Here is a 15,612-nt window from a genome sequence, read left to right on the forward strand (position 1 = left end):
CTTCCCGGTACTGTTCTTTCGAGCGGACGGTCGCTTTATTGTAATAACAACCAATGGAGCTCGGCTGTTATTACAAGCTGCGGGAGGGGACGTTCTCCTCCCACTGCCTTCCGCCGCTCGCCTGGGATCTTCTGTCACACAGGGAGGTCCGAGCAACCAGCCGGCACGTCCGTCGGCTGGCCGAACAAAGCTTTGTTCAGGTCTTAGATCTAGTATTCAAGAAGCGATGGCATGACATCACTTCCTGGATTACTGCCATCTTACAGGCTACAGTTTTAAAAAAATAAAGTATTCAAAACGCTGATCTTGACACTTTGAATACTTTGCAGTGCAGAGGAGGGGTTTGGGGTCTTATAGACCCCCGATCTCTCCATAAAGAGTACCTCTCACCTGCCTATTACTGTCATAAGGCATGTGTACATTCTTTGTGACAGCAATAACCGTGATAAAAAAGATTACGGTGTAAAAAATATAATTTTAAATGTACAAAATATCGGCAAAAAATATTGGCTATGGGCAGGAGAGGTAGCCGAATTATCAGTATCGTATTGGCACCGAAAAAACAATATCGGTCGACATTGGAAAGTTAAAAAATGTTACCCCTGGCCTAGCTCTGAAATAGGACTCATTACAATAATTTACTGCTTTTATTTGTGACAAGACCGCTTCACACTATCTTTGGCTATATACTATTAAGCCTAGAAATTACCTTGAATCTTGTCTGAAAAGTTCTCAGTTATTGCCCCATGGACTGCAGGGGTCACTCCTGGTTGCTGATGACTGGCTGGACTACTTGATATTATTATAGTTGTTGTAGACTGTGAAGCATGCTTAGAAGGAGACTTTTGATTGGCCGTTGTTGGTTTACTGGAGGAGTAGAAGGAGCTCAAAGTTTGTGGTTTATGAGTCTGACTTTCTCGATCCAAGAGCTTATCCAGTATCTGGGTAAATAGGTGGGAAAAGAACACAAAACATTAACTTTTCCTTCGAAGTTTGTTCATTTATCTGCAGAACTTAAAGAAAAAATACCCCATAAACCTATCTAGTAATTTAAAGCACATCCAAACAGCATAAACATCATGCCGACATCATAGCATTTAACAAGAATATGCTTTGAATAGAACAGTAGACAATGGGGAAATTTAATCAGAGTTTGATGGGCATGTTTGAAGTGAAATACTGGTCCTTGGAATCCTCTCTAGCAAGAAGATAAAATTCTTTCCTTTGTGTCCAAACACCCAGCTCTCTATCCTGTCATACACATTTACAGCTGGCCAATATGCATTCTGTGCCACTAAACTTCGTATTCACTGTCACTGAGGAGCACCAACCACATACGGGTAATCTATTGGAGGACTTCAGCAGCATGTTGAATTTTTTTTTTGCACCGACTGTCATGGAGTAGACATACTGCTCAATCTGACAGCTGCTATAGCAACCAGTGTCTCAGTTACAGATTTGATATTCGCTAAACCAGTCAGCAGCACCAACAGCTCAAAAATAGTATATGGCAATTCCAAACAGAGCTGGGCTGTGGAGAACAAACAAAAAAAGATAATATAAGATATTCCACCAAGTCAGCTGAACCTGCTAGGCCTACCTCTCAGCATTTTAAAAAACACCTGCCAAACATAACTCATCCGTCTATGAATTTGAGATTATGCTTCAAGTAATATTTCTGTGCAACTACTGCAACTCCTTATTTAAAACATAAAGAAAACAATATAAAAATATACCGTATTTATCAGCGTATAACACGCACAGATGTATAAAACGCACCCTAACTTTAAGAGGGAAGTTTCAGGGAAAAAAACCTTTCCACAGCCCCCTGCGTACAACACGCAGACATAGTTTACCCTCCATTTTCATGGTAAAAAAGTGAGTGTTATACGCCAATAAATACAGTAAATAAAAAATACTCAAACGTTATAGATGCACTGGCTAGGCATCCAAAGACTATAGACAAGCTAAATTCTATAGTTGTACTGGCAGGAAAAACAGGTAGAGAATTCCAAAAAGGTAGAAAATTGCACAGATTCACATGAACAACAGATTTCTCTTTTTGTCTATTGTTTTTCTCACCATGCTTTTTCCCAGTTTTTGCCTCTAAGTACTTTCAAAATATATATCTATTTTGCTAGAAAAATTACTGAGAACTATATATATATATATTTCAACTTTTTTAATGCCACGTGGTATTTGTGCAACAATCTTTCAAATACACTTTAATGAATTTGAAATGGTCAAAATGGGCTGTACTGCCGGCAGCTTTAGCCGCCAGCAGTGATCATTGAATTCTGACTGCAGGGAAACCACACTGACTGTGCCGATGGTGGAATCTAGTGATTTTTTTATTCTTCAACCCATGGTTGAAGAAAAGAAAATTGCATAATCTATGACTCCCCCTCCTAAGCTGCTAGACAGAACATCGCTCTGCTGTGCAGTGCTGTCTCCTCATCTCTCGTATTTCGAGTGGAGACTGTCAGCTGGCTTAGTGATTAATTACCGCTTTCATTCAAAGGGCTTTCAGTCACAAAAACACAAGCCGACAATAGCACAAGCCAGATACTACACTAAGCTGTATCAGACTAGAGTAGTAGCCTGCTTGTGATGTTGTCAGCTTGTGTTTTAATGAGTGAAAGCACTCTTTTTGATCTGCAATCATTCACAAAACAAGCTGGCAGTTTCCACTCTCTGTGCTGAAAGTGGTATTAAACCCAAAAGCAAACATTGATTATTTTGCAGTTTACCATTTCTTAGATGTGATGGTTGCATTCATTTTCTTAATTCTATTTTTATTTGGTGATCCAGCAAGTCTGTTAAAAGAACAAGCTCTCCAGCAGAGTGTATACGTTGCAGAGATAAGACAAAGCATTTATCAGCAGGGGTGCTTACAACGTTTTTTTTTTTTTTGCGCGTGAATATGAGGCTGCAGATCCAGACCCTGTGTGCACGGATTAGGACAGATGAGAAGGGAATGGAGAGCGGGCAGGGATCAGTACTGGCTGTAAATCCCCCCCCCCCCCCTATTAGCACACACATAATTTTTAGGCGTTGTGCCAATAACTAGAAAGACATTTTATTTTATTAAACACCCACTGCTGATCAAGTGCTATTTGTATTCATCTGGTGATCTTTGTTAAAGTAAATGAGCATGCATTCCTACACCTTGAATAGCCTGGAACTGAAAATTATTGTCATATGCTCCTGTACCTTGCAATGGACAGGCACATAAAATGTCAGTTCCAAGATCAAGTTGTCACAATGAATATATGCCATTTTTACTTACAGAATATTTTTAAAATCAGAATATAATTATAGTACATTATTAAGCAGTTTATCATTCTATATATTTTTCCAAGTAAACTGTGCCTAATTAGACTTTGTTCATACTGCAGCTATACAGCTAGGACTGTTCAGAGACACATGTTGGGGCTATAAAGCACATTTTTTTGTGTTTTTCTGCGTTGGCTTTTTTTTTTTTTTTAAATGGATCAAAAACGTTAAACGCTGGTGAGTGACGTTTTTGAGCGCTTATCAGCGTTTATTCGTTTTTACAGCTGAAAAACATCTCTCAGAACACACTAGTTTTGTTTTTTGTTTTTTTACTGCTCAAAACTGCTGATAAAAGCCTATGTGTGCATGGATCAATAGGATAACATGGAGAGTTTAATGTCTGTAGAAAAACACGTCTACAGCCAAAAACAGCTGCTGTAAAAACGTCAAAAAACGTCCAGTGTGCATGAGGCCTTACTATTGCAAAACCATCTTAAAATGACCACATAACTATAAACCCAAGTCCATATTTTTTTGGCTCCAGCTGAGTGGACCTGATGGGAAACAAGAGTCTGTATACTATTGATTTATTGGGCATTTCCTTCATTTATGATCCCTCTTTGAAAATTCTGTGCTTCACCCTAAACATTTATTTAAATCTGTATTAAATCCAAAAATGTATTATATTGCAGCTTATCAATCATTAGATGTGATGACTGCATCATTTTTCTTTTTTTTAGGCTTTTTTGTTTTCACCTGGTGATCTGGCCAGTAACACACCCCTTGTATTACAGCACCCCCGTCGGGATGAAGGAGAATAGGGGCACCTTTGGAAAGCAGCATTGTCAGTCTGGGGGGAGTGTTAGATGTACTAGCAGATTCAAATACACTAACAAACTGATCGCAAACTCCACCTAATACCTTACAAGCAGTTACAGCAAAAGTTTTGTTCCTTTTGGAATAAAGGTTTTACACAGGTAAAAAAAGCTGATCACTCTAAGCACCCCTGCTACTGTTAATTGTCTGGTCTCATCTCTGTAACTTATACATTCTGCTGAAGAGTTTGTTCTTTGAAAAAAACAACAGACTTACTGGCTGAATCTCCAGACGAAAATAGAAGAAAGAAAGCCTAAAACAAACAAATGCAGCCATCACGTCTAAGAAATGAAAAGCTGCAATATTAATGTTTGCTTTTGGGCTTAATACCACTTTAGGAAATCATTACATGAATGGAGTGATATGCAGTATGCAACATCTTTAGAACCGTGGATCAGAAAGAAGGAGCTGCCGTGAGAACTGCTAGTTTCTCTCTTCCTGTCACTAAATGTTAAAGTGGTTGTAAACCCATGACAACAACTTTATGCTACAGGGTAAACCTATATTAAGGCTTACCTGTAGCTACCCAGGATATCTCCGAAAACTGAACGGTTTAGGAGATATCCCCTGTCCCCTGCACATGCCAATGTAATCCGCACATGTGCACTGGGGCAAACTGAAGCAATGGCACCTATGTGCCGTTGCATCAGTCCATGTGCAGTTACCAACAGCTCCCGCGCGCTTGCACAGGAGTGACATCATTGCAGCTCCGGCAAATCACAGCGCCGAAGCCACGATACCCGGAAGTAAGACCCGGGTGACATGTCGGCGGCCGGAGGGGGAGAAGAGGACCGCTGCGGGGGCTTTAATTTGAGGTAAGTAATACATAATGTGCTAGTATGCGATGCATATTGTTTTTTGTTTTTGTTTTTTTATCTGGCTTTACAACCACTTTAAGCCGTAATGTAAAATAAGAAGCTCTAGCATCCAGGCAGAAAAAAAAAAAAAAAGCTGAAAGAATATTTGCAGAATCATTTTGTTTTTCATTTAATTCTGTAACTATCCATGAAACAAATGGGAATGTTTCCTGCACCTCATTCTAAATGCTCTAGTTGTGCAATCTGCTGCAAGTGTCAATATAATCCTAACATCCCTAAATGCAGTGCAGGTGCCTGCCCCCGATCACATGGTGCCACGGTACCATGCATACTGGGTACAGTGCATCCTTGAAAAATAGTCCATGCACTAGTGGTGAAATTCAGTACAATTTCGGCCCATTCAAATTAATAGACTGAAGATCACTCAGGAACATGGTGCAGGTGTGAACCGGCCCTTAACAAGACCCTGTTTCTAGACCGTTTATTTTGCCAAATATCTTCCCCTACAATTATATGTGCATTAAACATATTTTATGCATGTGATTTACCTGTAAATATCCCAAATCCCTGAGACTGCTGCTAGGTTCCGCCACCATGAATGTGATATCAGTATCAGTAGCCCCAGCACTCTCAGAACTGTAACTTAGGGGACACTATAGTATTCAGCTTTCTGTCTACATAAAGAGGTATGTGGGCAGGGGAGAAGGGGGTATGACATTCCCAGGGTTTTACATTTTCCGAGAGAAATAGGGCTGTGCTAAAACTTAACTCTTCCTAGAGTAGTTCAATTTTATTAGAAGGCACATTGCTGTGCTTTTAAATGAAAAAAAGCATACTCCAACAGTCAAATTTGAGAAAACCTTACTATATGTGTGTCCCCATTCTCACAGCAATCCTAAAAAAAAAAAAACCCAAAAAAAAAACCCCCAAAAAATTGAAAAACATATTTCTTACGATTTAGGCTCCATGTACATGGGACGCTTTTTCAACTGTTTCTAAATGATTAAACTTGATAGCAAGTAACCCACATTTAAAACGTCTGTTTTGCTGCATTTAGCAGCGTTTTGCATCTGAAACGTGGAAATCTTCTGAGTCTGAACCCATTTTTTGCCTAAAAACAGCAATAAACGAGACGGTGTACATTGTCACATAGGATAACATTGGAGGAGAAGACATCATGGTAGCTTGCAAGTGTTTCTGGACAGCGACTGTCCGTCCTCACACAAATTGGCCACTCACTAAGCTATCCCTCATTAACATACATTGCAAGAGGCAAGCTTCTAAATTTTTAGCCCTTTGCAAGGACAAAATGTTCAAATCTAGTTTACAACTTATAATGAAGAGCTGCCAACAGAACAGATCAGTTTAATTCTGTTAAATATTACTCTACAAACCCATCCTATTATTTTTACACCTATAAAACACCTTTAGGGTAAGCAGCTATTTATATGTTATGCTATGTTAATGGAAACATGTATGAAACAAAGTCAGTGTTATCCCAATTTGAGTGCAAAAGTGGAAAGTTTTTAGAAGTTGTTGACTATCTCAGGCTTGGATTTTTGTGTCTTTGTTCTCTCTAGTGAAGTAGTTAGAAATTTAGGGAATGATGTAAGAAAATAATTTAGTCATCCACTGGAGGTATGTGGGTAAGCGTCTTCCCCACTTTATATCCATACCTTCATTACGAATGACCATCTCTGTACATGGTCTTACATTTTACCATATTACTATACAGGATTCATATAGCACCAACAGCTGGAGGGAGACCGTACAGTTACAGTACAATTGAATACAAGAGGCATTGGAGGGTCCTGCTCATTAGAGCTTACATTGTAAAAGGAAGGGTAAAGTGATATAAAAAATACAAGTCATACTGGCATTGTGTTTTTGACCAAGGAAATACCTTTTTCAGCTTGGACTGATCATCTTTGTAGGTAATCATCAGAGCTAGTGCCAAGTCACCCTTCTCTCTTCGTGTCCCTTCACAAAGCAAAGGATGCTCAGCTTCACTGACTGTGGTTTTCATGCCTGTGCAAAAGAGTGAGTGTTAAACAAAAAATGCTAGTTTCACTATGTTTACAATTTTTTTTAAACATTCCGTGAAAAAAAGGAGGGGTGGATTAGAAAGCACTTGATATATCAGAACTGGTAGCAGCTGCTGGACTTAAACTCCCCCCCCCCCCAAAAAAGTCAAAACTTACAGTGTAACGCCAGCCAGGAAAATTATTGTCGTTAAACAATAAATATTATAGGTTGGAAAAGTTCCACGTTTAACATAAGCTGTAGCTTCAGAGCTGGTTTACACAGGGGCAACTCAGCCGCCTGACAAGTGGCGGTCCGCTCTGTTCAATGGAACCGTTCTAATAGGAGCGGCTCAAGTCGCTTCGACTTAGAAAAAGGTTCCTGTACTACTTTGGGAGCGACTTACATTGACTTATATACAGTAATTTTGCAAGTAGCCTTTGAAGTCGTCTTGAGATCGCCTTGCCGCCCCTGTGTGAACCGGGTCTTACAGTTCACATGTGAAATAAAAATCTAGCCGTTTATCAATTTTAAAAACTGTGTTGCAACTTGTCACCCCTCACCAAAATATTATACTTGAATATTCTCAAATAAATTATTTTCTTCAGTTCGGTAATGACCGTTCTAGAACATGGAGCATTTACTTTCATTACATTATTATCTGCACCCAAAACACACAAATCTGTCTCAAATCTGAGCTCTTCCTAAACAATGAGATTTATTTCAATGTGGCTTGGAGGTAAAGGCTACTAAAACACTGTTTTGACTCAGTGTCCTTAAACATCCAGTATACCGTCAGTCAATAGGATCCTATATTTTACAAAGAAAAAGGGGTCACACAGTTAATTTGTTCCAACAATCCATAATTCATGGAAGCACTCGATGATGCCAGCGTATAGTGAGTGTCAGGGCTCAGACATTCTTTAAATGCATAGCTGGTATGTGTTACAGAAGATCGCTGTTCTAATGGAGACCTTGTAATTAGTCCTCCAAAGGTCATTTGTGGTCTTGAGGTTAAAAAACAATGAAACATGTGACAGTTATTGATTACCCTTGTTGGTTGAAATGAGAGAGGAGGTAATTTCTGCCTTCATAAATAATGATAAAATATTAACTATACTAACAACTGACCAATAAACAGACAAAGTAGGTATAGCATACATGGGAATTAATGGGAGTACAATCTGTTTGATTGCATGACAAGGTCAACATATCTCTGAGTGGTAAATCTGCACTTTTAGAACAGTTTAAGAGAAGATTAAGTTTCTTACAAACGTGCATTATTGGCTCCTGATTTCTGGTTCTCCGAAGCTGCAGCTTCAAGAAACTATTATTAGCCAGGTCTTAAAGGATAAATTCACCTTTTAAAAAAATATAATTAACTTTTTTGCAGGTAACAAAATGTTTTTCTTGGGTGCCTGTAAAACTTTGCACCCGCGTTCAGCAGATCATGGGTGCAATGTCAGGTTCCTGCAGACTGTCAGTGTAGCTGACTGCTCATACCTCGGATACGAGCAAGCAGTTGCTTCAGTCCAGTAAGCTCAATGGACTATCTCACCAGCACCTTCGCAGTTCATTGAGAACTACAGCCGCAAAGGCTGATGGCACTTGTAGGCATTCATTCACAGAACTCTGAATGTATTATGCGACTGTCTGGGCCCCATACAACCATTTTTAAATTGTGACAGCAGGTGCGGGGAGAAGGTCACCGTCCCGCTGTCACAGGGAGGGGGTGGATCAGGGGGGAGAGCGTCAGGAGTGGGAATAGGTTACACGTTCCACCATATAAAGTGGTGGAACCTGTAACATGTTCCCATAGAGGAACTTATCCTTTAACTATTTATGTGAATCAAATTAGGATGATGCAGAACTAATAGCCATGATAGACATTAACAAACCGCAAAATGGACGCCAAGACAATATAAACGTTTAATACATAAATCAAATATAATGCAACTGTGCATGTCACATTTCGTGTGCAGCCAACTGTATCTTAGTTTTAGCATGGCGAGAAAATTAATGTAATCAAACAAATTTAAAAGCCTGTGAAGCAGATTACATATGGGATCACTTAAAGCAGTAGAAGCAAAGAATTATGGCGCTGCTGTCCATGGAAACCAATCAGTTTGAAATAATGAAGCAAACTACAATAATGAATAATAGAAGTGATTAGCTAGCGCTTTACTTTTTCTTTGCTTCTGCTTTCATATACCAGCTTTTTTTTTTACTATGGGTAACAATTTATAAAAAGAGTGGGGGCACAACCATTTTTGCAGGGGTCCTAGCATTATTTCCTCAAACAACTATACATTCCCAAAATGTGGGCATTCTGCATACATATATAATATTTTTAAAGGCCTTGTAAATCACAGCTGAGCTTTCGGCACTGTATAAAGCCAAGGCTATGGGGCAGGTCTGAAGCTGTAAATTAAAGTCATGGATTTGAAGTTGTGGGATTCTACCTTCTACATGTTATACAATATTGGATTACTGGGTAATACTATAAAATGCTGGTAGAACATATTCCCCCTTTCCATAAACACAAACTAACTGGTACAAGCCAATAGCAATCAATTGACCTTCTACTTCCAGGTGGTCACATAGGGCCAGATTCACCAAAGAGATACGACGGCGTATCTCCTGATACGCCGTCGTATCTCTGTGATCCGCCCGTCCTAACTATGCGGCTGATTCATAGAATCAGTTACGCATAGATAGCCCTAAGATCCGACAGGTGTAATTGACTTACACCGTCGGATCTTAGGATGCAATTCTAGGCCGGCCGCTAGGTGGCGAGGCCATTGCGGTCGGCGTAGAATATGCAAATGACTAGTTACGGCGATTCAGGAACGTCCGCGATGCCCGTCGATCTAAATTTACGTCGTTTCCGTAGCGATACGCGTCGTAAAGTTAAGGCTGCCTCCTAGGTGGTCTAAGCAATGTTAAGTATGGCCGTCGTTCCCGCGGCGAAACTTTAAATTTCACGTCGTTTGCGTAAGTCGTCCGTGAATGGCGCTGGACGTCATTTACGTTAACGTCAAACCAATGACGTCTTTGCAACGTCATTTCGCGCAATGCACGTCGGGTAATTTGACGGACGGAGCATGCGCAGTACGCTCGGCGCGGGAACGCACCTAATTTAAATGGTGCCCGCCCCATTTGAATTAGGCGGGCTTGCGCCGAGCGGATTTACGTTACACCGCCGCAAGTTTACAGGTAAGTGCTTTGTGAATCAGGCACTTACGCTGGAAACCTGCGGCGGTGTAACGTAAATGGGATACGTTACGCCGCCGCTGCGCAACGTAATTCTTTCTGAATCTGGCCCATAGGTTTTAAGGTTGTGTTATGCCTCATACACACGATCAGGCTTTTGCCCGACCAAACTCACATCAGAGTTCCGACGGAATTCCATCGGAGGAAACGAGAACATGTACATCTCTATGTAAACTCCGATGGAACTCCTCGGAATTTCTGATGGGCATACACACGGTCGGAATTTTCCGATTGAAAAAGTAAGTCGGAGATTTTTTCACCGGAAATTCCGATCGTGTGTATGAGGCATTAAAATCATTTAACACTTGCCCATGTGAACAATGCCTAAGTGTTTATAAGCTCCAGCTAATTTTAATGCTTGGTCCTATTTAAAATAATTATCACCTAATGAAATGAAGAGTTAAAGAAAATGAGAATGGCTGATATGTATTCATGATGCACACACCTAGTGCAGCAACAGCTGCCTCGAACCCCAGCTCTTCATCCCCAGGCATCTCGTTGTTACGGTTACGACTTGGAGGACGGGAACCTGTTGGGGATACAACTGCAAAAAGAAAGCAAAATTAGCCAATAGCCAGTGATCACACAGCTGTCGGTCCACGCGCTCTTACTCTAGAATAATATCAATTATACTTTCCTTTGACAGCAATATAAAGGAATGCATATATAAAAGGCAGCATACAGTTCTCTTTTTATTATCAATATACAGCATACTACAGACATTCTAGAAGAGTTCAAATCAAAACCTGTGTAATATACCAGATCTGAAAAAGAATTGAAAGCTCAACTCCAAGGAAACAGCTAAATACAAAGATGAAATACATATAAAAGTGCTGTAAAGAATTTGTAATGTTGTCTATTACTAGAGTTAACACTGCCCTGCCACACATCCCTAAAGCCCGATACACACCAACAAGTTATTTTTGGTTTAACCCAGCGCAAGAAGCTTGATGTACTAACTATGTGATGTTAGTACAGCGATCTCCCCGCTGAGCTATTGTGTTCTGACAGGGGGACTCTCCCTCCTGCCAGTATACACCAGTCACTGTAAGAGGCAAAAACAAAGTCAAATTCAGGGACTAAACACTGCTTGAACTAAAAATACATTTGATTATTTATCATTGAATACAGAGCTGCATTACAATTCAGTGCTGTGGAGTCGAGAAGTCGGAGTCGAGGTAGAGGAGTCGGAGTCGAGGAGTCGGAGTAGATTTTGGGTATCTGGAGTCGGAAAACAATGCACCGACTCCTACTAAATTTAGATTGGAATTAAAAAAGCAAGTTTAAATGTCCCAATTCACAAAAAGTTATAATTAATGACTTCTCTACTGTAAGAATAAAGACCAATGCATGCAGTGCCTCACGTAACCGCAAAACGAACACGTTAAGTGACTGTGAAGAAGCATGCTTTTCATGTGCTTCACTATATGGCACGCAACGCACAATTAGGAGCGGCAATACTTATACTTTCCCCAGTGTTGTGTTCTGCTTTTACAGGGAACGCAGCGCCCATGGGTAACCTAGCCTCTCACTGATAAGGGATTAAGTAAATATGCTTTTTGCAGGACTAGAGACACTTGTATAAATGAAGGGAATGGAGGGTCAATAGTTCAAGACTGAAGCTGTAAAACGATTGGAAAAACTGCTGTCATTCAGCTAAGGCTATAAAAACTCCTGTGGTAATGACATGGCTGGGTTCACACAGGAGCAGTGTGGGACAATGCATGTAATTTGCATAGGAACGTCACCGCATTCCTATTCAAGTCACATGCAATTCTTTGCAGTGCAATATGAGCCCATTCATGTTGTATGGGCTCAATTCACACCACACTACACAAATAAGGTGCAGGCATTATTTTTTTTGCAGCACCGGAATGGGATCGGATGGCTGTAAACACCCACCGGTTCTTACAATCGCCCTGCATTTTGCAATTTCTTTTGGGGTGCTATTGATTTAACATTGACACCGGTGACAGATTGCATGAACAGAACGCGATTTCAGCGCACTGCAGGAAATGCTCAGCATTCGCGGTGTTCCCCACACCGCATATATGTGAACCAAACCTGAAGCTTTACCTTCACGCGTGTGAAATTATCTTGAATAATTTGACCCAATTTTCAGTGGAAAGTGCCAAGATTTCACCATTCATCAGTTTAAAACAGTCAGTGAGAGAGTCATGAGTTTTAAAGTGACACCAAACTGGTTTAAAAAAAAATAAAAAAAACTATAAAATTATGTTTTCTGAGACTCCTTTCACATGGAGGCGCTTTGCAGGCGCTATATCACTAAAAATGGCGCCTGCAAAGCGCCCTGAAAGAGCGGCTCCATTCACACTGGAGCTGTACGCTGGCAGGGCGTCACAAAACTTCCTGGCAGCAGCTTCTTTGCAGCGCATTAGGAGTGGTGAACTCACGATCCTAAAGCACTGTAGCGGCGCTTTGAACCCTTTTTTGTCCGCTAGCGGAGGTTAAAAGTGCCCCGTTATCAGCCTAAAAGCACTGCAAAAACAACGGTAAAGAGCAACTAAAAATAGCAGCGTTTTACCGCCGAAGCCCGGGCGAAAGCAGCCTTAAAGTATCCTAAATCCACAACAGTAAAATCAGTCTGTATATGCAGTAAAGCAAGCTTGTTATACTCACTGTGGAACCTAAGGGGTTATTCCTGCACATTGTGTAAAAAGGCTGTTTGATCCTGTCTTCTCTGATCCTTCCCTTCTTCCACAGTCCCCAAACCATCTCCTGATAGTACAGAGCCATGTGGGCACTCTGCACATGCTCAGTTTGGTGTGTATTGCTAGAGATGTTTTTGTTTTGGGAGGGCGCATGTGATCAGCACAGGGCCAATCAAGCTCTGCCCAGACAGAGGGTCAGGAGACATGCAGTCTCATGGGACAGTCAGAGGAGAATGAAAATTCCTCCTACAAGCTTTAATCAGTGCTCGGCCGGACAGAAGACTGCTGTATACAGCTGATGAGAAAAAGTATTTAACAGTTTAGATTTTTTTAAATAATCGCATTTCCATGTTCTGTGTACTGTGGGAGACCAGATAGTAAATGTGGGGTCCTGGGTTTAGCAACACTTAAACTTTTTTTTGGGCGAATAAGGATAATTGTTTAATGTCACTGATACGCCTATCACATCTTATATACTTGTTCGTCATGTTGATTGTATTTGGCTTTTGCTCAGCATTCTTATAAGAAAATGGCACTAGAAATCTGTCAGACAGTAAACCCACAACCTGCCCTGCTTTTCATTATACAAGCCCAATGACTCTAGGCCTGAAGGTTCATCTTACACTGCACTGCCATGTGAAAAATCGCAAAGTGTGCGCGAATGATTGATCTTCCCCATTGCTGATTCGGTTACTTAGTGATAGCAGAGCTGATCATTTCATTTTCCTCCGTAGAGGTACATTAGTCAGAGATTTGACTGACTATTGACCAAATCATTCAGTGATGAACAATCCAATAACTGTCCGAGTTGCATCCATGCTAAACATAACAAAATGATTTAAACATTTCTCAGGATTTAGTGACGGCATCCACTTCATCAGGACCTGAGAGACGGCGTATCTTATTATACCAGCCTGGATTCATAGCACCTTAACCACCAACAGCCCACAGCCATTTTCACATTGGACCTATTCAGACTGCATTCATTTTGATATTAATTACAGTACAGAAATACACTTTTTTTTCTTTCTTGAGAGGGGGAAGGGGAGGGTTGTAGAATATATTAAATAATAAAAAAGAATATATTTCATATATAGTTTAAGTACAAAAAAGGTAAAAAAATAAAGTTAAGTCAAGGGACAGTTTAAAAACAAACCAGTGGTCAGGCAACAGCGAACATTTCATATATTTGTGGTTGCGAAACTGCTGAGAACTTAAGGTATTTCAGTGCTTTCTGCTGTGAACATTGATAATGAATTGCTTCACAGTGCCTGCAGCTACAGAGGTCAGTGCAGGCTTGTTTTAAAGGTTACTTTATCATCGAATATCCAATATATGATTTAGCATGTTAAAGCTAAAACCAAAACGTAATATTTGGAGTTTACCAATCATCCGGTGATCTGACCGATAACATACCTCCTGTATTAGAATGCCTCCACTCTGGATGAATGAGCACAGGGGGGACAGCAACATTGTCCGTCTGAGGGAAAAGGGATGCTGGATGTAGTAGCAAATTTAAAACACTTGCCGACCGCCTAACTGTAAATATACGTCATTAATTTGACATTAAATACAGGGGTTTTGGCAGCATCTAGCTACGATAACCCTGGTATGTTTATTTACATTAGGCAGCTGGCTTTCCGATAAAAGTGGTGCCAGCGGCAGATTCACCGCAGGATCACTTTTATAGGTGGTGGGAGAGATGCCCCGCCTCCAGCCGATTCCCTAATTTACAGGAGCCATCGGCAAACCCAGATTACCCTTACTTGGCTCTATGCCCTTGGAGTACCTGAGCGACCTCTGAAGTCACTTCTGTTTCTCGGCCATCGACTTTTTAAATTTTTTTTCCTTAAAAGTAAAAATGCCTTTTTTTTGCTTTTAAAAAAAAAGTAAATGATCTTTTTGACCCCAGATCTCTCAATAAAGGGGACCTATCATGTGTATTTCTATTACAGGGAATGTTTACATTCCTTAGAATAGGAATAACAGTGCTCAGAAAAAAAAATAGGGGACAGTAAAAAAAGAAAAACAGTAAGTATGAAAAAAATTAAGAAAAAAAATGTAAGTGTCCCGTCCCTATAAGCTCGCCCGCAGAAGCAAATGCATACGCAAGTCGCGCCTGCATATGTAAACAGTGTTCAAACCACGTGTAAAGTATTGTCACGATCGTTAGAGTTAAAGGGGTTGTAAAGGTAAATGTTTTTTCACCTTAATGCATCCTATGCATTAAGGTGAAAAAACAACCGACGGTACCGCCCCCCCCCCCCCCCGAACCCCCGTTTTACTTACCTGACCTCTTAAAACTCCTGCGCGTGTCCACGTGATTCTCTTCGGTTCCCAGCCTGGCCGTTTATTGGCTAGGCTGGACGGATTGATAGCAGCGCAGCAATTGGCTGGCACTGCTATCAATCGCAGCGGATGACGCGACGCGGCGCGCCGGGGCCGAGTGATACAGTCGGCGGCTATGGCCGCCTCTGTATCACGGGAGCACGCTCGCAAAAGCTTTCCACCATGCGAGCTCGCTCGCATGAAGGTGGAAAGCTTTTGCGAGGAGGAGCCAAGACCCCAGAAGACAGCGTTCGGGGACACTCTGTGCAAAACGAGCTGCACAGTGGAGGTAAGTAAGTATAACATGTTTGTTATTTATAAAAAAAAAAAACTTTGCCTTTAGTGTT

At 40.8% G+C, this 15,612-nt stretch overlaps 1 protein-coding gene across 6 annotated transcripts in view; it reads right to left on the minus strand.

The window, feature by feature from the left end:
• ZSWIM8 (zinc finger SWIM-type containing 8) overlaps positions 1-15,612 on the minus strand; it is a 137,059-nt gene that overhangs the window by 31,922 nt on the left and 89,525 nt on the right. For all 6 annotated transcript variants that reach the window (XM_040320440.1, XM_040320444.1, XM_040320442.1 and 3 more), the window contains 3 exons: positions 10,711-10,809; positions 6,874-6,998; positions 710-941 (listed from right to left, as the gene is read on the minus strand). In XM_040320440.1, the coding sequence (XP_040176374.1) occupies positions 710-941; positions 6,874-6,998; positions 10,711-10,809 (456 nt within the window). The remainder of the gene's footprint in view (positions 1-709; positions 942-6,873; positions 6,999-10,710; positions 10,810-15,612) is intronic.

Source organism: Rana temporaria, chromosome 8 (genome assembly GCF_905171775.1).
Source record: "Rana temporaria chromosome 8, aRanTem1.1, whole genome shotgun sequence".
Classification (NCBI taxonomy): domain Eukaryota; kingdom Metazoa; phylum Chordata; class Amphibia; order Anura; family Ranidae; genus Rana; species Rana temporaria.